At 38.5% G+C, this 27,091-nt stretch overlaps 1 protein-coding gene across 1 annotated transcript in view; it reads left to right on the forward strand.

Annotated features, from left to right (window-relative positions):
* The window catches only part of ADAMTSL1 (ADAMTS like 1), a 175,248-nt gene that overhangs the window by 36,822 nt on the left and 111,335 nt on the right, over positions 1-27,091 (forward strand). Inside the window, exons 5-7 of the mRNA XM_036403753.2 lie at positions 10,453-10,579; positions 16,091-16,165; positions 19,088-19,245. Coding sequence (XP_036259646.1) covers positions 10,453-10,579; positions 16,091-16,165; positions 19,088-19,245 — 360 coding nt within the window. The remainder of the gene's footprint in view (positions 1-10,452; positions 10,580-16,090; positions 16,166-19,087; positions 19,246-27,091) is intronic.

Consider the following 27,091-nt stretch of genomic DNA (forward strand, 5'->3'; position numbering starts at 1 on the left):
AAGAGACGAGAACGTTGACTCCATGTTCAGAAGGCTTGATTTATTATTTTATGATATATATATATATTAGATTATAACTAACTAAAAAGAAATAGAAGGAAAGGTTTCCTCTCAGAAGGCTAGCTAAGAATAGAATGGAATCAATAACAAAGATCTGTGGCTCGAACAGAGAGTCCAAGCTAACTGGTCTGTGGTTGGCCATTAATTGTAAACATTCAGGATGGGCCAATCAAAAATCCACCTGATGCATTCCACAGCAGCAGATAACCATTGTTTACATTTTGTTGCTCTAGCTTCTCAGCTTCTCAGCAGGAAAAATCCTAATGAAAGGATTTTACTGAAAAGATGTCTGCGACAAGAGTTCTATTTTTGCTTTCTGCTTTCTACATAAAACTTGAAAAGCTATTCTTTTGTTGATAAACCAAGCCTAATTCTAATTGTATGAGTGTTTTCATTATTGTTATTATTACTATTACTGCTGTTGCTGGGGGTTTTTTATTAAAGACCATAAAATTACTTCATCTATATGATAGAATAACATGACAAATCATATTATAGCTCTAATTGTAGGATCAGATCCAATGATTATAAAACTGGGGATGTCTAAGAAAGCTGTTAACTAAATTTGTTATTACAAAAAAGTTGTTTAGCACCAAAAACAGCCTTTCATTTCTTCTCACAAAACTGGACAACTTTCTCCTTTACATTCTTTTAATTCTACAGGTTATTTGCTAAAGAAAGCTGCATCCCAAATGTCTATATTAATGTTTACTATTTAGAGAGTATTAAATTTCTCTTTAAAGATCTACTTCCACATAATTCTGAAGGGGGTTTTAAAAAATTCTGATTTATTGATTCCTAAGAGTTTATTTGCTGTGCGGCACAGTGAATTCAAGTCAGCTAACAAGCTTAGTTACCTTTAGCTAAGTCTAGTTACCTGGAGCTGGTCAGAAGTCAGACGTGGTGATCTTGGAGGTCTTTTTTTGATTCTGTGTTCAGCCAGTGGCTGGCGGGTTGACCTAGATGAACTTTAGAGGTCCCTTACAACTCAAACTAGTCCATGGTTCTATTTTGTGGTTCTAGATAAACCAGTACTTAAATGGCTCTGTCTGTGTGTGTGTCTAGACTGGGAAAATCTGCTCTACTTTAAATAGGTGACTGTGCTGTATGTCCTGTGTATCATGACTTCATGATAGAGAGTTTCTCCTTCTCTCTTCAATGTACAAACTGTTGCTGTACACAGCCTCTTCTGTTTCCAGTTCAGCCCAGAATACAGAGCTAATCAGGATAATAGTATCACATGTTTGGAGTCTGGTGTATGAAAATTTACTCATTCGCCCAGTAAACCTGCATGAGACAGGTAAAAATAAGATTAGGTGGTCACCTCAGCAGGCTCTCGAAAGCTTACAAGCCTGCCTTGGGCCCTGACTGTCCATGTGGGATACACTTGGGATGTAGCTGCAGGAATTTGCAGCTGGGTCCATGGCTGCTCCTAGTCATTCCTTAGCTTGGGATCTGATTTCTTTGCATGCCTTCCTTTCAACTCCAGTTCTGGGGAATGAGAACACCAGGAGTCTATCCCGCCCCATGTTAACCCCTGATCTGCATTTTTCCATCCTGCAACAGTAATTGGTCTAATATTAGTGACTGTTCTTGTCCTCCTTTAGCACCAGTAACACGGAGGATTGTGTGCTGATTTTCACAAGATCCCTTTTTCTACACTTAGACGTTATCTAACTGTGAAAACTCTGAGACAGGAACTTCCAGTAGGAGATTTTTACCTGTGTTTCTGTCTTTCACTCACACAGAAGGACTGAAAGTGCTGTTATTTGCCTGTTTGATGGCAAGGTGGAGAAATGAACAGCATTTGTTTTATTAATTCTCTACAAACAAACATCATTTTGGTTTCCACCAACCCATATTACTTTGGAAGTGGTTTGTTCCCCATGACAACTTCCAGTAATAATCTTTTTCTTCTGCCAAGGCTGTGACAGAAATCAGGTCATATAAAGGAAATTATTTGTGGAAAAATATGTCAAGGTATTTACATAGTGCTGGGATTTCAGTCTTGTGTAGTTCAGCTATTTCGGCCTCCTGTTTGTAACCTTTTTTTTTTAATAGTCCATTGAAACCTAGATGTCTTCTTCAGAGATAATATTTCAGAAAGTACTGAATTCTTGAATTGTTGTTCGTATGTTTTGAACCTATGTTGGGCTGAATGACTGAATTGCCATTTGAATATTTTGCAGGTAGCGAATCATAATTTTGTTCTTTTGTTGATGAATTTCAGTTTTTCTGAGGCAAAAGAGGTAGCTTTTCCCCTACTGTGACATCTTTCCAGCACACAGAAAGCAGTGAGGTGGAGAACCATGATTCATAAGAGTAGTAGCCAAATGGTTAAATTGCTCATCATGCCAGGTAGGAACAGTTTTGTGGTGGAGAGTGGAAGGGAAATGGGATTACCTTTTGCGTGTGAAAGAATCCTCAGTTGCACTATTAGTACTCCCCTGCCGTGAGTTAGCAATTTTTTACTTTCTCGACAAACAGAGGTTAGCATCTCCTCAGAGATACTTTGCTCTAGTCTTTTAGCAGAAACAACAAATGCTGACCAGCTTATCTACTGCTCACATGTCTTTGACCAGCAGCACTCACAGTAGTTCCCTTAGCTGGTGGCAGAGGGAGGAACATTGTCATTTCGAGGCTTGACAATAATGAGAAATTTAAAAGAGCAGCTTGGAGACTTCTAAGGGTTCTCTTTTAGTTACCAGGAAGTAATCTCTGTTCATGTATTTCTTTAGCACACCTAAAAGCCTGAGTTGTTAGAGTGGTGCAATGGCTTTATTGTTGTAGGGGATGGCAAGATGTCTGCAATGGCAGGGCAGTTTTGAGAGTCCTCAGCAAAACAGGTTTGCGGTTCTCACTGAAGACCTTGGCAAGGGGTCCAGTCACTGTGAAGACACAGGACAGGTGTTTTGCAGGCATTTGAAATAGCTTCGTCATCCCAAATGTCTTCTAGGGCCTGCATGCACTCCTCTTACACACAGAGCAACAGCACGGAGTACCACATAGACTAGCCAAGCTGTTTCAGCAGTAGCCTGGGAACAAGTAGCTTCTCTCAAGTATTTGAACTGTGGAAGATATCTGTTCCTTGATAACACAGATTATGTAACTGCTGAAGCACCAGAAAATCCTTGCTGGCACTGGTATAACAAAGCTCTGCAGCTGGATCTCCATTGATCCGGCCAACAGAGGACAGACTCCTGCCAACAAAAGAAGCCTGTACAGCCCCACAGAAGAGAGCTCAGAATAGCAATTTCAAGCATGTCATGAAGTCACCAGAGCTTACAAAGAATCGCAGTCACATGTAATGTGTCACAAGTGTCAATTAAATGCTTTTTCAATTGGTGTTTCATGTTCTAGGAGAAAAGGATAGGCCCAGCAGGCAGAATTTACTCTTGTTTTCTCAATGACATGGCTACCAAGAAGCTGAGGGAGAGCTACCCTAATGAATTTTGTCTTAGATTGGCCTTTGCAATCACTTTCTGATGTAGTGTTTTAATATTCTTCAAGAACTGATAAATCTTCCCCCTGGAACTGCTAAAATATCCAGACAATAGATGTCATTCTTCTGGAGAAAAGCAAGTATTTCAGTGATGATCTGCTAAAGAGCACTAGCTAAAAAAAAACAGTTAAGGCATTCTTGTCTCCTTCAAAAAAATACACAAGCATGTAAGGACAAAGGAGAAACTAATTTTTACTCCAACTCAATGTGGATATGTAAACCTAAATACAGTGGAAACCAAAGTGTAAATTAAATGGTAAGTGTATATGAATAATCACAGAAGTTTCTTTTCTTCCTATTTTTGCCTGTTTATAAACTCTTGGAAGTTAGTTCTGTTTAAATGTTGCCTTTTACACAGCAGCAGCCTCTGGATTTCTGTATCATCAGAGAATGAATTACAGAGAGCTTTGTTCATATGTCTGTGGACTCTACTGTGGTGGTCCACACAAAAAAATTGATTGGTTAAAAATGAATAACCTGGAAAAAATCAATCTTTTTTTTATCTTGGAAGATTCCTCGTAATTAATTTGCATGTAACAAGTTAACTTTTCCCCACCCAAGACTTTAGAGCATCTGTAATCCTTATTTAGACATGCCAGCTTTAAAATTAGTTTAGTTTCTATTTGTTAAATCAGGGGTAGCTTCAGAGCAATTTTATATTTCTTTTTCCCTGAGAGAAAATTAAGAAATATAAATTTCTCTTCAGTTCCTTCTGCTGCTAGGTGTTTGCTGTTTGCTTCTAGAGCTTTGGCTGAACCATTGATTCTCAATGTATTGTTGGTGTTTTCCAACACCTGTATTGGTATTGCTGTTCTGGTTGAGTGAGGCTATATAAGGGTCTTTGTTTAAATATATTAATAGCAGAGAGCTCTGGCTACCTGAGAATGATGGGACAGGTACCAGGCAGGATCTGCAGATTGGTTGCAGTGGATTAGTGGTAGATAAGGCAACCAGCAGCAACAAATCTACAGTCTGGCCAGCCATGTTTCATGTGTGGGGAGGTGTATCTTAGCCACTTCAATGGCTGTATTTAACAATTGGGGTAGTCATAAGTAACTGAAGTTTGTTTCACACTGCCTGAACAGTTGCAAGGTATGCTTCTCTCGAATTACCTTGCCATTGTGAAAATCATATTATGGTCTTTGATTATAGTTGGAACTCCACCAGAATTCCTAAGGACCTGAGGGAGTCGTGCCTGGTGCTGGTCAAGATTGCCTGTGACAGGATAACGTCATGAGGCTATGCCAGGAAAATGCTGGGGCTCTAAAATGTCATCTCAAAGGCATCGGTGCACTGAAGGGCAGATACCTCATCAACAGAAGCTGCAAGTCCTCCTGTCACAGACACCAACACAAATCCAATTTGCTGTACAGGCTCAAGCTTGTTCTCTCCCCAGTAATCTGGAGAGTAGAGCAGCTCTTCATGCTGATTCTGTAAAACAGGATTTTGAACCCAGTTGAAATGATGGCTCTGATCCAAAACCTTTTTCAACTGAGCAGTGATAATCCACACAAGTCCCACATTGAGCCCCACATTAGTATCTATGTGAAGGGCAACTTTGTTTTTCCCAGATTGTCAGAACTTCTTGCGTTTGAACTGCAGACATGCCCCTTGACAAACAGAGAGATTTATTTGTAATTGCCTGGATTTGCAAGCTTGCTTTATTACATTATTTCCTGCCTAGGATTTCTTAATACTGAATAGAAATTATTATGAAAACTTCTTACTTCAGGGCATTTCCAGACTAGCAGGGCTGTCATTGCTGGTCCAGTTTTATTTCTGGAAAAACCTGCTAAACTGAGCCAGAGTTCAAGTCCACAAGGGGAACACATGCACTTATAACACTCATGCACGCACTCAGTGATTAGTTCCAACTCCTGTCGTTGGACTTGTAGCCTGATGCCTTTAAATGACATGCAAGCAGTTGATCTGCTAAGTTGATAGCCATCTCTTTTCTTGCAGCATCCTGTAAAAATTATTTCGCCGCGTGTCTCAGAGTCAGGAATATCCTTATTTTTGTTTTGTCAACCTGTGAGCCGTCAAGTGGAGTAAGTGGAGGGGGGAGGTTGGGGGGAAGACGGGGGAGAGTCAAACTCAGCATGAAGTCTGGGACTTCAGCCTAAAATATAATATGGAATCTTTACCTCTGAGTAGAGCTGTGGTACCTTATGCCAGAAAACAATACAGTCTTGGCCAACTAGGGATTAGCTGTTATTATTCTGGCTTTTTGTTGCTAGACTTTCTACACTAAACTCATAAGGAGAATAAAAAGTCAGCTCACTTTAGAGGTGATGAAGAAGGTCTGGGCAGGCAGTTGGTACTCACCTGTGATTTCCTCACTCTGGTACTACATGGCTGACATTTTCCATATACTGAGAGACCTCCAGAGCTCTGCAAAATCTGCCTTTACTGCTTTAAGGGCATTGAATCCCAATAGTAATGAGTTTCATAGAAGCACCTTTAGAAACACATAAGAGCTTCATCCAAAATTTATCAAACTTATAAGAACATGTTCTTGATTTTAATGGAATTTGGATTAGATAGTCAGGGAACTTAATGGAGCTGCTTCTGACATTTTGAGCAGTAACAATGTGCAGTTCAAGCCTCTGACCACACTTCAGCAACTTGAAACTCAAAAGATTTCAGTGTGGAAAGTCTGTGCTTCATTACCCTGCTTTAAGGGGAGGAAGCTTAATAGGTAATAGAAATGAGTATGAAAACTGCTTACTTCAGAACATTTCAAAGCACAATTTGTTGTAGTAATCCATTTTCCTTTCTAATGGGGACTTCCTTCCCAGACCTTTATGGATTGAAAAAGACTTCACCTCCCTAAACCCCCCAGGATATATTGAGATCAGAACTAGAATGCATTGGAAAGGGAAGTTTCTATTCCACAGAAACTTCATTATTTCAACATTAGATCCAGCTTCAAACCAAGACAAGGAGTTGACATTTCAAAGCTTTTCAGAGAGTGAAATAATCCCTAGACTTCTGATTCAAAAATGTTATTAAGTTATTTCAAACTATGTCCCCCAAACCATTACTCTGAGCTGTATATCGGAGTTCCTTGGCTTACCATGCTGATGAAGTAGTGCCTTCCATGGTGCTTATTTCCATGATGAGGTCTTCAGCCACCTCTCGTCAGGTGAATATGCCCATAGGCAGTGTCTTGGCGACTTTTCTAGTTCTGCAGACTACTTTTCTGGCGACTTTTGTAGTTCTGCAGTCGACTTTTCTTGGTTGCTGGCCTCTCCTAGTGTCTTGCATCTTCAACATCTCTGATTACAGCCATTTTAAAACCACCCCTCTGTGTTTTGTTCATGCTATGGGTGGATGCTGAAAGAAATAACCCTTGTTAACCCTTTGCAGGTTTTTGGTGAGTGGTGACATATTTTCACCCATTCCATAACCTTTTTCAAGGACTTCTCTGCAGCCTTGATGGACAGTGAAAATAATGCTGTGGAAATAACATGTTCTCAACTCAGCCAAACTTCTGTTTCTTCCCCTCAGAGGCAAGACATACTGCTCTCATGAGCTGTGTATTTTTTCAGGAGCACTTCAATATTTCCTTGTCTGATCTTTTGCTGTCACAAAAGTCCAGCCTGCAAAATGTTTTCATATAGGAGCTACTAAAAACTCATATAAGAGATCTGGAGTAGTGTTTTTCGTATTAAAGCATCAGTGACTCCATTTCAAATACTAGCAATCTTTCTAGTGCATGTAATTACCTTCAAAAGATGGAAGAATTCCCCCAAGTAATGGGAAGAGGAAGAGGGAAGGAGGAGGAGGATGAGGAAGAGGAGAAGGAGAAGGAGAAGGAGAAGGAGAAGGAGAAGGAGAAGGAGAAGGAGAAGGAGAAGGAGAAGGAGAAGGAGAAGAAGGAGAAGGAGAAGGAGAAGGAGAAGGAGAAGGAGAAGGAGAAGGAGAAGGAGAAGGAGAAGGAGAAGGAGAAGGAGAAGGAGAAGGAGAAGGAGAAGGAGAAGGAGAAGGAGAAGGAGAAGGAGAAGGAGAAGGAGAAGGAGAAGGAGAAGGAGAAGGAGAAGGAGAAGGAGAAGGAGAAGGAGAAGGAGAAGGAGAAGGAGAAGGAGAAGGAGAAGGAGAAGGAGAAGGAGAAGGAGAAGGAGAAGGAGAAGGAGAAGGAGAAGGAGAAGGAGAAGGAGAAGGAGAAGGAAAGGAAAAAAAAATAAATTTGGGGATAATTTTTATTTCAGGCATTGGTAATCACTCATAAATTTTTTTAATGAAAATATTCCGTATTCCCAGAGCTCTGCATATCTATTTAGAGAGATAATCTAACACAGTAAAGAAAAAATCTCTGCAGAGACCTTGGGAACAAATAGGAAATTCATTTAATTTCATCAAAACTTTTAATTGCATAAAGTTATCTGAGACACTGCCAAATACAGTAAGGTTAATATACATTGTGTACATACCACAGAAATTTTAGAAATCACAAAGGTCTCCATACTTCACTTTGCTCATACTTCCATTGAAACATGGCATTTCAAGAGAAGAAATATTTTTATGCTGTACACTGGTAATGGCTGTCCAATTCAAAAAAAGAAACAAACCATAATTAAACTTCCTTTCACACCTGAGATTTTCCTGGTGGTTTCCTCCACAAGTTGCAACCTAGCTCCAGATTGCTCAGTTTATAAATTAACTTTAATCTGGTATAGCCCATGGCAACATGTGAGCTGATGATTCATAAAGTTAAAAATGCTTTAAAGTAGTACATGCTGGGGGTTTTTTAATTGGTTACCTCATACCTGGATTTAAAATCCAGCCAATTTCCTATCCAAACAGTTTGCATATTCATTTCAAAATAGGCAAAGGCATAAAGATATGTGTACCACTCTAAACTGCACTTTTCAGCAGATATGAAAGGGAATTCTGACCTTTCTTCTGTTATCTGGGCTCCCCAACAGGACCCTTTTTGCTGTGGGTACTAGTGATCTCTAATGTACTAGAAGGAAAATCTGATTTGTAGCCAGTTTTCAGATCATGCAAATGATCCTTTTTACCCTCTTTTCTACACCGTGGCAATCATGGAAGTTAAAGCATACCAGTCTGCATATGTCAAAGGTGGTTAAGCTCCTGTAGGAAAATTCTAGAAATAAAATAGACAGAAATCTTACACAGTACTATGGATACAATTCGTATATCTGTATTTGGAAGTTTTGTATGGTGCAATCACAGTGAAGATACGCTTATCTTTGCTTCCGTTTTCTAACCATTATTTGTCATGATGTTTCTAATTTGTTAAAATGTCTCTTGCGGTCTTGGTATGGCTAGCTTTTCAAGGAAATGTATCATTTTTGTGACTGTTGCTTCTTTAGGCTTCATTAATTCCCTTAGAGGGATCATAATATAATGTGTAAGCATAGGAGGCTTGGCCCAGTTCTGACCTGGAAGAAGTAGGTAAAATGAAACAAATTTGATAATAGCTTTCATCAAACTTGAATCTATAATGATTTAAATTTAATTAATTATATTGTCAATATGACAGATAATCAAGGAAACAGCTATTCTGCAGCTAGTAAAATAATGATGTTAGAAATGGGAATTGAATTGCTAAAGGAAAATACTGGTTATAAAAGACTGCATTTTCATAGACAGATGAAGAGCAAACCCCAAAGTTTGACAGATGAAGAGTCAAACCCCGAAGCTTATCTCACCCTAGCAAAGATGTATAATTCTGCACACTCAGATTTGCACAAATAAGAAATATTAGTCTATGAATGTTTTAATGCGCAAGTTACACATACAGCTTTTATGAGTCTTGATGACAAGTGCCCTGTTTGCTCTCATCATTTTTAGTTCTCAGATTTAACTAAAACTCAGAAATGTGGGAAAAATTAAAGCTGAAAAAACACTTTCTTTAAAATTCCCTGTATTTATATATACATTCTGTTTGGCTAAGAGCCTTAGCACAACCTCATTAGAAGTTATAGACAATTATTTGTTCATTACTTACTCTGAATGCCAGAATGCTAGAAGGCCTTTAATTTTCTAGTACTTACAAAGGTAATTATAACATTGCAAGGACTTTCTTAATTTCTTAGATTTCTATTATTTATGTAAAAAATTCATGACTTGTAAGCAAAACTTAAAAGTTCAAACAAAAGGCCTACATTAACACTGTGTTAAACAGATAGTCCACTCATTAATTTTAAATGTACCTAATTATAAATTACTATTTGATTCTTCTCAGAATAACAAGGTTTTTGCAAATTGAGAAACCTGGTTTATCCATTCAACTCTCAAAATTTTTAACCAAACAATTTGCATGTAGGAAAAACCCAATTTAAGAGCAGGTTTTACATTCATGCAATGACTCTCAATTCTTTTGCAACCATTCCAGCCTTCTTTATCAGATCTTTTGCAATGTCTGAACACAGGCATTGACAGTGTGGGATGAGTTTATTGTCTAATGTAATTAAATCCACATGACTTTCCCAGCTGCATAGCAGGTAAAATTTCAGAGGCGTGTTGCTATTGATCCATGTTTCTCTTCACTTTTATCTATCAGTCTGCTTCCTATCTGTCTTTTTATCTGTTTCAGGCATTTTCCTTTGTGAAACTCTAAGTGAAATTTCTGATAGGACTCTGACCAAGAAATGTCCGCAATGCCTAAAATAACAACCTCCACCAATACTCTTTTCTTCCTCTTAACTGCAAAAGCCATTGAGTACTAACCTGTTCCCTATCTCTCGCCTGACTTCAGTGCAACTGCCAGCCAGATTTGCTCAGCCTCTTTGATTGCTAAGGTACTTTATGGCCCTCTAGAGATGTTAAGAGGGAAATTTAGAGTAATTAGTTGCAGAGATGGATTGAGTAGTCAGTTGGTAAGTGCTCACGTTGAACTGCACATCTTTCTTTCTTGCCAGATTGTTGGCTGTGACCACCAGCTGGGAAGTGCTGTCAAGGAAGATAACTGTGGGGTCTGCAATGGAGATGGGTCCACCTGCCGGCTGGTTCGAGGCCAGTATAAGTCCCAGCTCTCTGCAAGTAAACGTAAGCTGTTCCTTCTGGTAGAGTGCCACCTTTCCCTTTTAGTGAAGTTTTCATTTTTTGCAGGCTAGATTTCACCCCACTCTTTCTCGGGTACCTGAATAATTGTGTTCAGTCTAGTTGTCCCACAGGTGCTTGCCTCTTCAGTTAAAGCAGCCTTGCTCAGACTGCTGGTCAGGTTGTGGGGGTGGACAGAGGCTTGTGGACAGGTGTCCATCAGCATATTGCCCATCTCAGCTAGCTAGTTGCTTGTGAAGAGCAGGAGAGCAGGAGGAGGTGGCTGTATTGGCTGGCTGTGCACAGGACTTAGTGCACGCTGCTCTCGACAGAATGGTTTATGCTGCTCTACAGCAGAGGGAAACCCTGAGGGGCTGGCTGGTGGTGCCAGCCTGGCAGAGTGCTGTCTCCAAGGCCTCTTAGCATCACGTGTGTCTGCATGCTCTTCATGGTGCCCAGTTCTACAGGGAACTGAGGAACCAAAGCTGTCAGAAAGTGCCGACACAGGCTTGAGAGAGATGTCTACAGAAAAACATGGCCTTTCCTGCATGCTGACCCAGCTTAACTGAGAGTGATAAAGTAGCATTAGTGTGCCCCAGTGAGGGGGTTAATTTATCTTGAACCCCAGACAGATTTTTTCAATCTGTTTATAGCACCACAGATAGAGCTATAAAACTTTTGCGATGGGAGATAGGGTGTGTTCTGTCAGTTTGAAGGAAGGATTAAAAAGTATGTGTATTTTCATGTCTATGTAGACACACCTAAGGAATCACATGTGCTAGCCTGAAAACTTTCCCCCAGCCTTAGAGTTTAATTATACCAGCCCTACCATTCTGGAACAGCTTTGCAATTGCTGAATAGCACATGACTTTAAAGATTCAAATAGCAGTGTAATATCCATTGATGACAGTGTGTGTATACTTGTGGGTTCTGTAACAGGGAAAGCTGCTTTTTACAAAAGCTTCTCTCTGTCAAAGAGTAACTGCGTTGGTATGGAGTGTGTATAGCATATATGGAGCTGTAGCACACAGAGCAGCTGATAGCACAGTGCAGGTGTGGCTCTGTGTTTGCTGAGTGAGGGGAAGGGAAGGGAAGGGAAGGGAAGGGAAGGGAAGGGAAGGGAAGGGAAGGGAAGGGAAGGGAAGGGAAGGGAAGGGAAGGGAAGGGAAGGGAAGGGAAGGGAAGGGAAGGGAAGGGAAGGGAAGGGAAGGGAAGGGAAGGGAAGGGAAGGGAAGGGAAGGGAAGGGAAGGGAAGGGAAGGGAAGGGAAGGGAAGGGAAGGGAAGGGAAACTATTTTGTATGAAGGAAAGAAAAGAATAATCCTCATAAGAGGATTCTGAAGCGGAATTGTACATTAGAGGACAAAGGAAATAATTCACAAAGATTTAGGAATGGAATTTCACCTTGTTGTTAGGGTTTTTACAATAAGCAGGAACAGATTTGGAAATCTGAGTAATAGTGTTTGTGAATTTTTTTGGCAAATGTCTTTTCCTGTAGGAGCAATTAATTTTTTTTTTAGTTGCTTTGTAAAAAGGTGCTCATCTCTTCTCTACTGAAGATAAAGTCATTAATATATTATGCACAGGAATAAATGTTAGTAAAACACAGTAACCAATTTCCAATGGTTTCCTCTTAAATGTAAAGAATGTTAAATAGATAATAGAGCAGATGACAGAGAGCACAATCTTAGACTGAGATAAATGTGAAAAAAAGTTAGAGAATGGATTTCTCAGACAAATTTGCCTGTATATAATTGATATGAAGAGCTAGGAAAATTGTAGATTTTGTTTGCAGTCTGTATAATGTGGCATTATTTCCTTCCCTGCTGTAAACATGCATGTTTTTATGCAACACTGTGAACTTTGAATCTGTGAATAGTGTCTTTTTTTAAATTGGGTTTTTAAAAATCTTAAAGAACCAGTTATGAATCCCCTTCACATGTGTGAATTAATATGATTTTTTTTTGTGGTTGACTTTAAAATGATTTATGTAAATGTTGTGGAAATTCGAGATTTTAAATGTTGAAATTGTTTCAAAAATCTATTGTGTTCATTTTCTGCATTTATCTTCCCCAGCTCTCTTGGTACTTCATCTGTGTCAGGATCTTGCTCATTTGTCACTATAAACATAAATACACAGGCAAATTTGGGATCAGGGCCTTATTCATTTTATTTATTCAGTCATTTAAATGCCTGGATTCACTAGTTGATAGCTAAATTTCAAGTTATCTTTATAAAATGATCCTGGTTTTCTAGAATTATGTCTACTTTATCTGTGGTTTAAACAAGGGATTAAAAGACAGACTGCATTAGGAAAAGCATTAGAAAAATCAGAGAGTATATGTACATCAGTGACTAGATATCAGCAGTGACTAGAAATTTTGCCTCACTTGGGAGTTTTGTTTCTCTAAGAATAGTATTCAATCTTGAGGACTGTTCTAGGGGTTGCACAGTTGACCTTTACTCCAGAGCTGCCCCAATAGTTTCTGAAGCTGTTTATATCTCAAAACCATTCCAAACACAGTCTTGAGCTCATCATACTAAAGTAATTTTCTCTTGGTGCTCACATCTGGTTCCCTTTTCGCTGCTGTTTATATCATGTAAAGGCATAAGAGAAAGAAATGCATAGAGCTTTTAAACACTTAGCATTTCCTACAGAAACAGCTTCTCCACTATTTATAGGGATATTACACAAGTCCCAGTGGCTTCAGAGACAGAAACATAGTAGGGCAGGATGTAGTGTGATGCTGAATTCTAACCTACATTTTCAAGAAAAAGAAAGCACATGTGTCTATGCTTTTGTAAGACCAATAATAAAAAAACTACAAAAACCTTCATTCATTTCAGAAATATTCTTTATTCTTAGGTGCTTTGGGTGGTTCTTTAGAAGTCTGCAGAAAATACATATTTCTCTTTTTTATTTAGTATCTTCTTTTGGGAACTCTGTGTGTCCTTCCTATGAAGATAAGATGCGTTTAAGCAGGCTTCTCTGTATTATTCACTAAGAAGCTAGAGAGTTAGTCTGCTGATCACCTAGTGCAAAGTTGGTATTTCTCTAAAACAGGATTGACATCTACTAGCAAAGTAGAGTAGTTTATAAGCAAATTGTAGAAATTATAATGCTGTCTAGACATTCACCTAATTACTCTTGTTATGGCTGTCAAAAATATATGTGGTTCCAGATTTCTACTGAATATCAGTAGTAATTGGGAGATAGAAAAAACTCCATTTTTCATCATGAGAACTGACAAACCATTTGTCCAAAATCCAAATTAAAAATCTGAAACTAGAAGAAACTTATTTCTTATGGGAATCTGATTTATGTACATGACATTTAACTATTGCCTAAAACCTTGAACTTTCTTCTCAGCCCTGAGCCACTGTTGTCTGGGACCTTTCTTTGCTTCCCTATGCACAGTCTCCAGAGAAAACCAACCACCTGTTAAAGCATTTTGTGTCTTTTCCACACAGCTGCTCAACAGTCTGTCTCTCTGCTTATTGTTGGGAAGAGCTGTGACTAAATGTTAGCCTGTTCAGTTTCATGTCTCCTCTCAGGAAATGTCTCCTCCTTATCACTGTTAACCTCAGGAAATTATCCTTGAATCCCCAGTGCTTCTGCTTTGTGAAAGCAGGAAGAACTGTGATAAGCATAAATCCCACTGAGCTTTGCATTTCACAAAAAGCGTGCTAGGATTTCAAATGGAGAGCAACTACAAGATCAGGTGAAATATAGTCCTAGCAATATCCTGGGGCAGGAGATGCAGGCTGAAAATATAAGTTCACATGGGCTTTAAACTGTCCAGGTTTTTTGTGACATGTTAGTGAGTTGAAATTCTGCAGCACAGAGTGTTTAACTGAGGCAGTCAGATACAATAATGGCATGGGACTGTCTTTAAATAAGGCTTGCATAAAGGCCATTCATATTAGGGTTTTTTTAAATTGAAGTTACTGTTTTTCCAAACTCAGTCCAAAAACTGCTGTATATATACAAGAAACTGATGTGTCATACTCACATATGTTGCTCCCCAAAATGGATAAAATAATTTATCCTACTGGGTATCTTGAATCTGAATGCTAGAAGGGTACCAATAGAGCAGTATTAGAATATTAGTATTTAATTATTTTTTTGGAAATTGAATCTTTGTCTTTCCAAATAGAAAATTTGAGTTATGTATTGATAGGAAAGATTCCTAGCTTTACTAATCAGTGGGGTATCAGAGATGTGGATGAGCAAAACATGTGTTGTGTTTAAGCCTAGTTACAAAAGACTTAGACACTGAAATTTTGGATAGTTTGAGAAGACATACCAAATCAGAACTCGAAAATGGGACATGCTTCAGAAGCACCTGAAAATTTAAATGGTCTTTATGTCCACACAACTTTTATGGCACTTTAAGAGACTGCTTACATTTCTGTCGCACTTCTGGGGTAGTAAGAGGCAACAAAGTGTGAGTATTTCATCCCATAAAGCTTTGAAATATGAGTGTCAAGAATTCCTATGCTGCATTACAGAATTTAAAATTTAAAAGGGTTCTAGTTCACAGGTTTTGAGATATGGTTTGGATGAATGAATGTATTGCTTAAAAGCTCCTGTTTCTGATCGTGTTTCCCCTCTCTGTTGGCTCTCTACTTGTGATATAAAATGACAACATCAACAACTATTTTGCTAGTAAGTAACAATCCTGATTTAACAGGGTTCCAAGAGTTTTCCCAGTTTGGTCTGGGCAGAAGTGTAAGACCCCAACTCATATATTTGAATGAAAGATAAAACGCTTTTAGTGTCTGAATTGACCTCACCTGAAAAACACTGTTTTGAGAGCAGATCTGTAGCTCTGCTAGAAGGCATTTCATAACATAGATGTGAGCAGTTCTAATGAAGAAATAGTGAGAGTTTTTCCTCTCACGTCTACCACCTTCTCACTCTCCATAAAAACCCTTTTCAGCAAGCATACCTTTTCTTTCCCAACTTCCCGTTACATGGGAAGAAGGCAGAAAGGACAGGGAAAAGTGAATGAAATGTGCTGGTTAGTTCAGGTCAGCATTCTCTGGGCAGACCACTGGGCAGAACAGTAGGAGACCATCACATATCATGGATGGGATCATGGAGAAGCTGTGGGGTTTAAGTGAGAAAATGTCAAGTGAGAAATGGGAAAGCTATTCTGGTTAAATATCACAATAAGCTTATGCTTCTCTACCACAAACACTGATTCAAAATACTTGAGTGTTTTAAGTGGAGTTGTGATGAAATAGAAACTTACTAGTTACTTATGAAAACCATAAATAGTTGTGAAGGAGTTGGGGATAAATAAAATGAACAGGTTTGAATTCTTCTAAGCAGAAGGTTCTTACTACATTTAACTAGTTCCTTTTCCAGATTTTTAGTAATAAGTCTTGGTGTTTTTAATTGATCCTAAGGTTTTTCTTTTGACTGCCTTGTAAACACCTATTTCAATGCTTATTTTAAAACAGATGGGAATTTCCTTGCTTATTTACTCCATGTGTTTTTGCATTCCCACAGTGGATGATACAGTGGTTGCTATTCCCTATGGAAGTAGACAAATTCGCCTCGTGCTGAAAGGACCTGATCATTTATGTAAGTAGAAGGAGTTGGTGTACCCTTGTTTAAGAGAGCCTTGGTAGCCTGCAGTGCTCTGTTTACACTGTGGTGTCTGGTTTCCCTCTCTCAGATTACTGATTTCAACACACAGATGAGTCCTGCTCTCAGAAGTTTTCCTCAGACCCAGTTATCTCAGTGGTACACTCTTTTCAAAGCAGACCTTGCCCAACAGTGCAGAGTTCTTTGGCCCTTCATAATTTTTCGGTCATTTCTGTTTGCTTATCCTTTGGCTGGCTCACTTGGTGTCAAGGGCTTTTGTTTAAAATTAATAAAGTACATACCACTGAGTGAAGAAATACTGAGAACAGTAAAGTATAAGCTTCCCTGCAGCTCAGCTCAGCCACCAAGCTGCTCATGACATTAACACATTTCTGTTATGATATTTCTCTCTCCCCTAGATACACATATGCACTCACACTATGTGTGTACACATGCATACACACACAAAATCACACTAAAGATCTGAAACTGCATACAAGAATGAAACCTTGTTCTTTAGCAGTGGTATTGCTCCAAGGAGTTAAGACCACTGAGTTCTGCTAGCCCATCATTTGGCTATAACACTTTGCTGCTTCATCTGTGTATCCCAGAAGCTGTATATCCCTCTTTCCTGGAAGGAGTCTCAGGATTTGAGAATATTCTGCTAGAGCTGAAGGCAAATCCATTTATTTAATGCATAGAAGTTCCTGGTACCTCTCTCTCTCATCTTCCAGTGCAGTAGCTGCTCACAAGCTGCTTCCTTTCTTATCAGCAGGAAATTAATGTTAGAGTATTAGTAAATATGATTTACTGTCAGAATAAAACCCCAATATGTACTGCTTGACCTCTCAGTAGCACAAATTATTGTAAGATAAGTCAGGCTACCCTTTCCCTTTTCCAAAAGTCTTTAGGAATTTTCTGCTGTACAGACCGTTTACGTCTTCTGTGTTTGTTGGTGTAGGTACAAATATGAGTGTCAGCAAAGATGTGAAACACCAAATCATTTCACTGCCTTCCTATTTTCTTTCACCCAACAATTGTATACAGGGTATCAAAATAAGTGATGGCTTACTAGGGCTGTACTATGGCTCCCTCCTTGTGTTGAGAAAACACTGAGTTCTTCAGATTTAAAGCTGTGCATAAAGACAAGCAAATTACAGGTTATAAACCAAGCAAAAAAATGTATTAAGTTTTTGTTAAAAGTTCAAATGCTGCCTGTACCTCAACTTTAAGTGGCCCTTTGTGTATTCCTGAGCTGCTCCAGTATGGCTGATATTATTTTCCCAGTACATGACATGCACTCTTCCTTTCGCTCTTGTCTTCTTTTCTTATATAGATATTCTCTTCCAAGGTAGAAAATTTTGTTCTTTTGTTATTGTTTCAGTGAAATTGAGCTATAAAACAGCTCAGAGAGAAATGAGATTTTCTGGAGAGATGGATCTAAAGCTTCACTCAGGCCGTATCATATTTCATTACAAAAAGATTTGAATCAGCAAGGTCTGCCTTAGTCACTGGTTGAGATTTAGATTAACTGCACTGTGTAAACATGAATACGTCCAAATATATCTCTTTCTTGTTTCAGATGTCCCCTTGAATCTTTCTGTTCACTCATCAAAGGATTTTATATATGTATGAGCTACAGTCAGTTTCAGGGGGAGGGAGTATTTTCCCCTGTGAACTTCGGTTGTGGGAGAAGTCAATAGGAGGCTGATTATATATACACGTCTTAAAACCATCTTTATTCCTGATGCATGCAGCCTTGCCAAAAACAAATAGATGGCCAATTGAATCACAAAGGAGGAGACTGGTATCACTGAAAACCAAGGAATTCATCCTTGGTTGATTATTACAGTGAAAATTCTTAGTGTACTGCCTCGGCAACTTCCTTCCTTAATTAGTCCCCTTAACCCATAATGAAAAGCAGTGAAATTACTGCAATTGCATTTTTTGTTCCCTAATTAACAACTCAATACATGCAAATAAAAACTTTTTTTGTTTGTCTTTGAAAATATAGCTCCATCATAGATTAATAGCATTCCTTAACTGCTTCACTGTGATAGAGTTTTTCTGCCTGTGTTCATAAATATATGTGAAAGGTTTGCAGCTTTGCAATCTTTCATGATGAAAAACCCTGTTGTTTTTAAATAATTACCAGAAACGTTTTATTGGTGAATGTGCTGTAAAGCATAATCTGGAGTTGGTGCATGATGAAACAGACCTAGTTTCTGACTGTTGACTTCTATTTAAAGAATTATCATTACTTTTAATATGACAATCAGAAGTAGCTACTACAAAACAGTAACTGAATTAATGCCTTTTTGGGGAACTGTGAATACAGAGAGAGATAGATGGAGAACTCAGGAGGGTTCAGTGCCCACGTTCCCCTTCTACTCCTCTGGGATGGGTCAGACTGCTTCTGGAGAGGAAATGGGATTGCTGTCATACTGATCTTTCTTTCCTGGATATCCTGCTTTCAGTTAAATGTCTACCACAGCAACATATGGTTAGTGACCCACCTTTGAACTGCAAGAGGGTACAGCAACTTAGCAGTGCTCATGGGCCAAAGTCTGAGTCACGCTCCACACAGGAGCGTGACTTACTGAGGGTGAGTTAAACAACAGCAAATATGCCTAACAAGGAATGGATTAGTGTGTCTGGAAGAGAGTAAAAACATGACCTATGGGTGAGAAGGGGAATGTGAGCTAAAAGTCCAAGGTTTGAACAAAGACAAAAAGCAGATGGAAGAGAAAAAAGAAAAGGAAAATGTGCAAATGTGAATAACTATGGGAAAAGAGTTGCAATATTACTAACTTTTGCTGTTGTTTGGGGTTCTTTTGGTTTGTTTTGTTGTTTTTTTTTTTCTGCTCTCAATTCAAATTGCAATGCTCTGGTTTCCTGACATTTTTTTCTGTTTGTCAGATTTGGAAACTAATACTCTCCAAGGTGTGAAGAGTGAAAACAGCCTCAGCACCACTGGCTCCTTCCTTGTAGAAAATTCTAGCATTGATTTCCAGAAGTTTCCTGACAAGGAGATCTTAAGAATATCTGGGCCTCTCACTGCAGACTTTACTATCAAGGTGAGGGTCATTGGTCATTGGTCATTGACATCTTAGAACAACATAAAGTAAGACAAGAAGTGCTAGAAAGATGAAAGAGATTTTTCTAGGTCTTAATTTTCCCATAGATGTTTATCACAAAGCCTAATCCAGGCTATCTCTTGAACTCTACATGTAATTCTTTATGGTCGTATGTCTGATGAAAGCCTCACAGGAAACTCCTAAGGAGAGAGAGACTGCATTTATGTCAAGAAAGGCATAGCCAATACATGCCCTAAAAAGAAAAGATGAACTCGTTTCAAGAAAAGACAGATTACTTTCTCTATGCACTACTGAGGTACTTATAAATCAATGACATGCAGTTATCTTTGTCTGTGATAAGTGGAAAAATATGTCTTTGGCCCATAGTTTGTTGGGTGTATACTAATGTAGTTGCACAGAAGACTAAAAGAAAGTGAAAAGTCCCTAAGCTCTAAAATAAATGGATAACTTTGCTTGAGAAGTCATGGCATCATTTTGAAGTTCTGCTTTTAGTTGCACTGGCAAAAGGAGGAAAATTGTTTCTTCCCATTAGAGCATTTCTGGTGTTCCAGGTAATATAAAACACATTGCTGGATGCAATGCAAACATTCTGTGGGAAAACAAACATACAAAAATGAACATTTGGGAGTTGCAATAAAATAAATCCTTTTCCAGTAGGTCCAAGGAACCTGAAGGATTTCAGCTGTAAAACTGCAAAACCTGTATCATGTCCAGGACTATGTAAATTTTTCACTGTGAGCCCCAGAGGTAGATGACATTTGCTTTAACCTAGAGCTAATGGCAGCTAGAGGTTTGAACAGTGAACTGGAAAATGTCCTAAGTGATTGTCCTGGGTTAAGCTGAGCTGTGCTGGAATGGGTTAGCTTGGGAAGTAGCACAGTCCTGCAGAATGTCCTCTGTCCATTGTGGTATGTTAGCAGCTGAAAAAGCAAATTAAAATTTTCAGAACTCATTCACAAGGAGAAACCTGGACTAAGGAATATCTTCCTTCCTCTTTGAATGGCAGAACAATGATGACTTGCTAAAATAGATACTGTTCAATTCAAAATATCTAAAACTCATTTATCTCTTTTACAGATGATACAGAGATGGCAAACATCAGTGCAATGTAAACCATATTTCTCACTTTGTTTTATTTCTGCTGTCTGTGAATGTCTGGCAGACTAGTTATAATATGTTTGTGGGAAACAGCTAATCACATAGACCAATTGTCTTGCAATGGCAACAGGAGAGTTTCACTCTCTTCCCTATCTTTCCACGGTTGTCTTTTATGACAGGGAAAATACCTTTATCCCTTAGTGCTTGTATTTCCTTCTCTATCAAAGCAAGGTAAGAAGTGATGGTTAAATCAAAGGAGTACTGTGTATAAATGATGACAGCCTAACCAATGTGAGTGTACAAATTGGCTAGGCATGGGAAACACAGACACTGCTGAATTGAGGTGAAATTATTTTGAGTTCTGCTATGTGTATGTACCTTTGACTCATTAGGTGTTAAATCTGTTGTCTTTTTTTTTTGGATATAGAAAAAGACACCAAAAACCCCTAACCCACTCTTCATGGTTGTAGGATCTTTTCTAAGATTAGAATTAAATTTTACATTGGATGAGGCACTAAAAAATTCTCTTCTCTTGAATCACAGTTCATTTTTAATCAACAGCTATAGAAGATACTTTGGCTATTACTTCATGCAACACAGATATTATTCTGCACTATTAAATTATTTTTCTAACAAAGTTTTTTTCTTCTGGGTGTTTATTTTGTTAGATTTTACCAGATATAAGCATGCACAGATGGGTGTTCAGCTGCATGCAATCCAAGATGCTACCTCTCAGTCATGTCAGGCTTGGAAATTGTTTTTCATACTTGCTTTATCCATGATGATTTTCCCTTCAGGTTTTGAAGTTAAAGTACTTTTCTTTGAAAAAATCAGAATGAATATTTCTCTGTGGTGTTAATAAGCTTTCCTTACAAAGTGGGATCTCTTTGGCTGCCAAGATTTACTTTCCCGGGCCAAGGCAGATTTTTATGCAAACAGATCTAAATGAATTTGTAGATGTAGCAGAACTCTAGTTTTAGAATCATTGTTCCCAGAATTATTCTGGTAATGCTTTTCACTTGACCCTGAATGCTCTTATTCAGACAGGTAAAGTTAGAACCTGGATATAATTCAGAAGTAGAAACTCACTGTGAGAGCTGACACTTAACTTTCCTTATTGGTAACCCAAAGTGCTTTAAAATTGCAAGAAGAAACCTCATGCTGTTCCTGGAGGAGCTGGGTTGTATAATTACTGGATTTCTTTACTGTGTAATAATCAATGGTACATTCCTCCTGTGCAAAACTCTTTGCAATCTTTTCACAAGATGTGTAAATAGTAGAAATAATTCAGTAAAACTGCTGTATTTAAAAGAAAAAGTTGTTATCACAAAATTGAAGCAGGAGCAAAGCTTTTCATGTTCTTATTTTTTATACTGATCATTTGAGAATTATAAGTCTCCACTGTAAACTTTAATTTTTGAAAGGCAAAAGACCTGGCAAATGTGCCAGTAAGCTTAAGTTCCACTAGAACTACTTTTCCTAAATTCTGATGATTTGTCTGTTTTGATGTTTTCAGTACAAAATTCTGGGTCTCATGAATAGAAATGCTTCTTTCCTGTAAGAAAAATGTGTTGTTTGACGTAATCCTGAAGAAATTAAGGTCCACTTTCATTTGGAAATCTGTTTCTGTGCTCTAGAGATAAGAGTAGTAATATCACACAGGGGGTGTGCCCTTTATGGCAGAGCTGCCCCTGATCTGCTCTGTTGCTGGTGTAATGTTAATTCACTTTTCTGTGCTAAATCTTCTCTGTTGGTAGTGTACATTTCAGACCCTAAACAGAGAATCTTGGGGTACTCAGTTCATGTCATGCATCTGCTCTCCTTTGAGCAGGATGAAGCAGTACTGTCAGACAGGATCTACAGATGGCCATTTAATGAGAGCAGACATCACCTGATAACTGTAAAAATGAAATGCATTAGTGGCAAATATGAAATGCATTAGTGCCAGGCTTACAGGAACCACCAATAGCAGCTGCCAGGAAGAGTGAGGCTGGCAAAGCGCAGCCTGTTAGGATCTGCTTCACAGGCTGATTGTTGCACAGCTAGGGCCTTAATCCTGTGGCTGAGGTGTGAGCCAGCAAAGACCATTGAGTTTAAAAGAGGGTCTAGTGAAGGGCATTATCTAGGCTTGGGTTTGGTTTGGAGGATAAATAATTGTAGGCCTAGATCTAGGCTGGACTATTTTTATTTTGGTTTTAAATCCTTAGTATTGATGATGTAGTCATAGTGTTTGCCCAGACCAAGTCCTTTGCATGAGGGATGCATAAAGTTGAATTGCACAAATGTTCGTCTGGAGGCTTTTAGAGGTATTTAGATTAGGATTGCATTGTATTGATGTTGTCTTTTTGTAGTGCTAGGACTGACAAGCCTTGGCTAAGTGCTGCTGCCAGGAGAGACTGTCTGGTTCTTTTTTTGTGTGCTGGGGTGTGCTGCTAGCTGATTAAGAAAAGTAGTGGACTGGGTTCACTTGGGCAGAGTTACTGCTGAAATTAGTGCTTTGGCCACCAATTGTCCAAAAAGTCATAAAATGCATCTCCAAAGTGGATGCTGAATTACACAGAACTCTAGAGCTAGCCAGACAGCTGTTGGCTCAGCTGCAATCTAGCACTGGCAGAAAGTGCTGGCGAGATAAATGCATTTGATAACAGTCCAGGTTAGCAAAAGAAAATAAGGTTGGACTTAGTCTAGACTTCCTGGGACTTGCAAGGGCATGCAGGAGATAATGAATGTACAGGCAGCCAGCTGGCAGAGAGGTTGATGGGCCTTGTCAGTCTAGGGCCAGGATTGGATTAAATGTTACTTTGAGCAAGGAGCACACAGTGATTTACTTTGTGGCTTGAAATAATTTATTTCAGCACTGGCTTTAAGGCAGAGGCCAAATGATGCAAATTTGCTCAAGCAGCAAAGAGCTACTGTTTATGGTTCACATACTGTTGGATATTTGAGGTATTATCATATGAGCATTGGGAGTGAAGACAGTAAAGATCTTCTGTGCAATTTAGTTCTGATGCTGGCAGATGTTTCCAGAAGACATTATACCTCATATTTGGAGAAGGCTTCCTGTTAGGTGGGAAGTGGTGAATCGTGGAAGCACTGACAGTTTGGGATTAAGATGGTGCTCCTGGAAGTAGATGAGATAGAATTAAGGCTGAGTACACAGAAATAGTAATAGTTAAAGTTTGGTGTAACTGATTCAGCTTTTGTGCATCTAGAAGAGATACATAGAATATTGTCAATTTGTTCTAAAGCAAAAGTACCTCTTGAGATATGTGTCTTCCTGAGGTCATTTTGGCGCACTGCAGATGGGATTTAGCTGGAAGCATGTCTGTATCAATGATTTTTATCAACGTATGTTTATATTCAGTGCTTCTTTTCCAAGTAATAGTCATAAAAATCACCCAATCTGATCTCCTCATATCCAAAAAATATACAATTTTTGTAATAATTTCTAGGTTAAACTCACAAGTAATGACCAGCCTGAAAAGAGATGCAATCATTAATTATCTTGCTAGATCTTGTGGCAAGTTCAAGAAAATTATTTTTTCTCCTCTCTTGGCAAATGAGGTGAAATTTATGGAAAACCATGACCTAGATATTTTCAAAACAATTTACAGCTTTTATTTCATATCAACCTTTTTTTTTCTGTTCACTATAAATTACTTCAATTAACAGTATGTAGAACATTGTCGCTGTCGAGGCGGTCACGACATAAAGCAGAGACTACAAGCATTTTCAGTTGGCAACACTTTATTATTGAACATGGCTGATTTTTATACACTTTCCAATTGTTTATGCTTCTTTTATCTTTACTATTGGCCACAATAAATCAACATAATACTATTGGTGAGAAGTTATAGTGACTTAACTAACTTTCTAAAAATGCTTCATCCAGCTGCAAAGTTCTTCTATCTTTCTTCTCTCGGTCTCCTTGGTTACAGCCTTGGAGAGAGCTCCTGATCAGTTTCTTCTACTTCTCAGCTTCTTCTCACTCCTTTAGCTAACAGGCCCACGGTTAGCCCCTTCCACAGAACATAATCATTTTCCTAATCAATATATTTGAACTTTAGGCCTTGCAGTGATTTCCTTAATGAATAATACACTGTGTAAAATGAGGAAGACATCTCATTGTTCAGAACTTGGTGCAATACTTTCACTGATTCTTTCTGGTTCTTCCACTCTGAGAAACAAGAAATTATTACTACTGTTTAGCTCCTTTCTCCTTTACTTCTGTAATTGATATCTCTGCCATGATAATTTGCCTCTTTCCTAGTGTCTGCATAGACTTACAGAATGGTTTGGGTTGTAAGGAACCTCAAGGATTCTCTAGCTCCAACTCTGCTGCCAGGGCAGGGACACCATCTAGTAGATCAGCTTGCTCAAAGCTACATCGAGCCTGGTCTTGAACATTTCCAAGGATAGAGCATCCACAATTTCTCTGGGCAACATTTTACAATGTCCAACCATGCTCACACAAAATAATTTCTTCCTAATATCTAAACTAAATATAACCTCTTCCAGTTTAAAACAAATATTCTTCATCCTGTCTCTACATGCCCTTGTCAAAAGCCTCTCTCCAGCTGTCTTGTAGCCCCTCTATGCACTGAATGGCTGCTGGAAGGTGTACTTGGAGCAAATTCCCCAGCCTGAACTACCCCAACTGTCTTGATGCCTTAAGAACCTAAAAATGAAACAATGCACACTTTCAAGATAATATTAATGTAGGAGGTAATATGAAGGCTGGTCTTTATTGGAGACGTCCAGGGGCAAATGTGGAAAATGTCCACAAAAGCCCACCCACACAGGGTGAATACAGATCACAGAATACTGTATGCAGAAATTTAGCAAATTAACCTGACAAAAATCACAGATTAGGAGCACCAGTGGTGATGCAATTCCTCCCCCAGTCCAAGCCCCTTCTAAATCCTTCCCCTTTAGATAGGCCTAAACTTTTTTTGATAAAAATGTGTCTCCAAGAGCTGTTTTTTAGCCCCAGTTCCCAGAAAGAGCCAAGATAGGATGTGGACTTTGGAACTTGCTTTGTCTTTCTGCTTAGGAAAATACTGAAGGCAAGTTACAGTAATAGGCTACAAAGCTACAAGTATATGTGTAAAGAACACAGAGAATATATGAAAGAAAAAAGACAAAAATCATAAGGCATCAGTCTCAGCCTTTTCTCATAGGAGAGGTGCTCCAGCCCTCTGGTCATCTTCATGTACCTCCTCTGAACTTGTTCCAACAGATCGGTGTCTTTCTTATGTCTTACTCGATTTAATCTTTACTTTTTATCAAAGATGTTCCATAAAAAGTTTATTCTTATTTCCATTCTCTGTTTTTTTCCTGGTTTCAATGTGATTATAGAGTCACAATTTTTAAAATACACATAAAAATATAATTTGTGACTAGTGTTTAATTACATAGATGGATATTTTGAAAGAATAAATTTCCTGTCTATAGATCTATAGTTTAATAAAATGTAATAAAATTATTTAATGTCTATTTGATATGAAGAGATATTTTTACATAAATATATATGTTGAAAAAGAGTGAACTTACACTCTACAATTACTTGAAAGGAAGTTGTAATGAGGTGGGGGTCAGTCTCTTCTCCTACGTAACAAATAATAGGACAGAAAGAAATGGCCTAAAGTTGTGCCAGGGGAGCTATAGACTGAGCACTAGAAAAAGTTTCATGGCCAAAAGGCTGATTAAATGTTGAAACAGGCTGCCCAGGGAAGTAGTGGAATCACCCTCACTGAAAGTGTTCAAAAACTGAGTAGATGTGGTGCTTAGAGACGTGGTCTAGTGGTGAACTTGGCAGTGTCAAGTTAGTGGTTGGACTGGATGATCTTAGAGGTCTTTTCCAACCTTAATAGTTTTATGATTCTGTACACATAATAATAAGGACATACAGATTTTACCTGGCTGTGTACTTTTCTCTCCGTTTTTCTTGCTTTCTGCAAAATTCTCTTGATATTTTTAACTGATGCTGCATCCGGAGCTGATATTTCCAGAGGAATATCTAAAACAACCTTATTATGATTCTGAATAGTAAAAGCTAATGTGGACAACAGTTTTTAAATAATTAGCATATATAATTAATTGGGGTTTCTCATAGGCGTTATTTCTTTTTTTACTGAACTCAAATTTTAGTCTGTCAAAACTTTGGGTGCTTTCACAGATGGTTTCCATTTTAGGCGCCATTCATAAGCAAACTTGATAAGCTCATGATTGACCCTTTATCCTGCTCATCTGTGCAGCTGGCTAACATCTCATGCCGTAGCATGTATCCCTGATGGATTCCACAGTCCTTCATCCATTGCAAGAGCAGGTTATTGGACCATTATTTGTTACCCAGCCATCAGTTCATGGGATTATCTTCTAGGAGGATCTGTCTAGGACCTTTGGTGAGGGACCTAGGAAAAAATCTAGAATAATAAAACTAGCTTTATTTTTTTTGACAAAGTGCTCAGGAAAATTATCTTTCTCAGGGTACTATTGAAGTTGTGTTTTCTTTTTGCATTCTATCTACTCACCCAGTAACTGAGATAGAAGGTATTGGACTGAAGTTTTGTTCATTAGTCATTGCGCGTTGCGCCTTCTGAAAACTGTTAAAAATTTCTATCAATATTTATGTGTTTGAAACCACAGTTTATGCATGTAAGTAGACTGAATATGATCAAATGTGATTTGGATTTGTGGTTCCTGTGCTCAACCAGTACATCATTTG

Source organism: Molothrus ater, chromosome Z, assembly GCF_012460135.2.
Source record: "Molothrus ater isolate BHLD 08-10-18 breed brown headed cowbird chromosome Z, BPBGC_Mater_1.1, whole genome shotgun sequence".
Taxonomy (NCBI): domain Eukaryota; kingdom Metazoa; phylum Chordata; class Aves; order Passeriformes; family Icteridae; genus Molothrus; species Molothrus ater.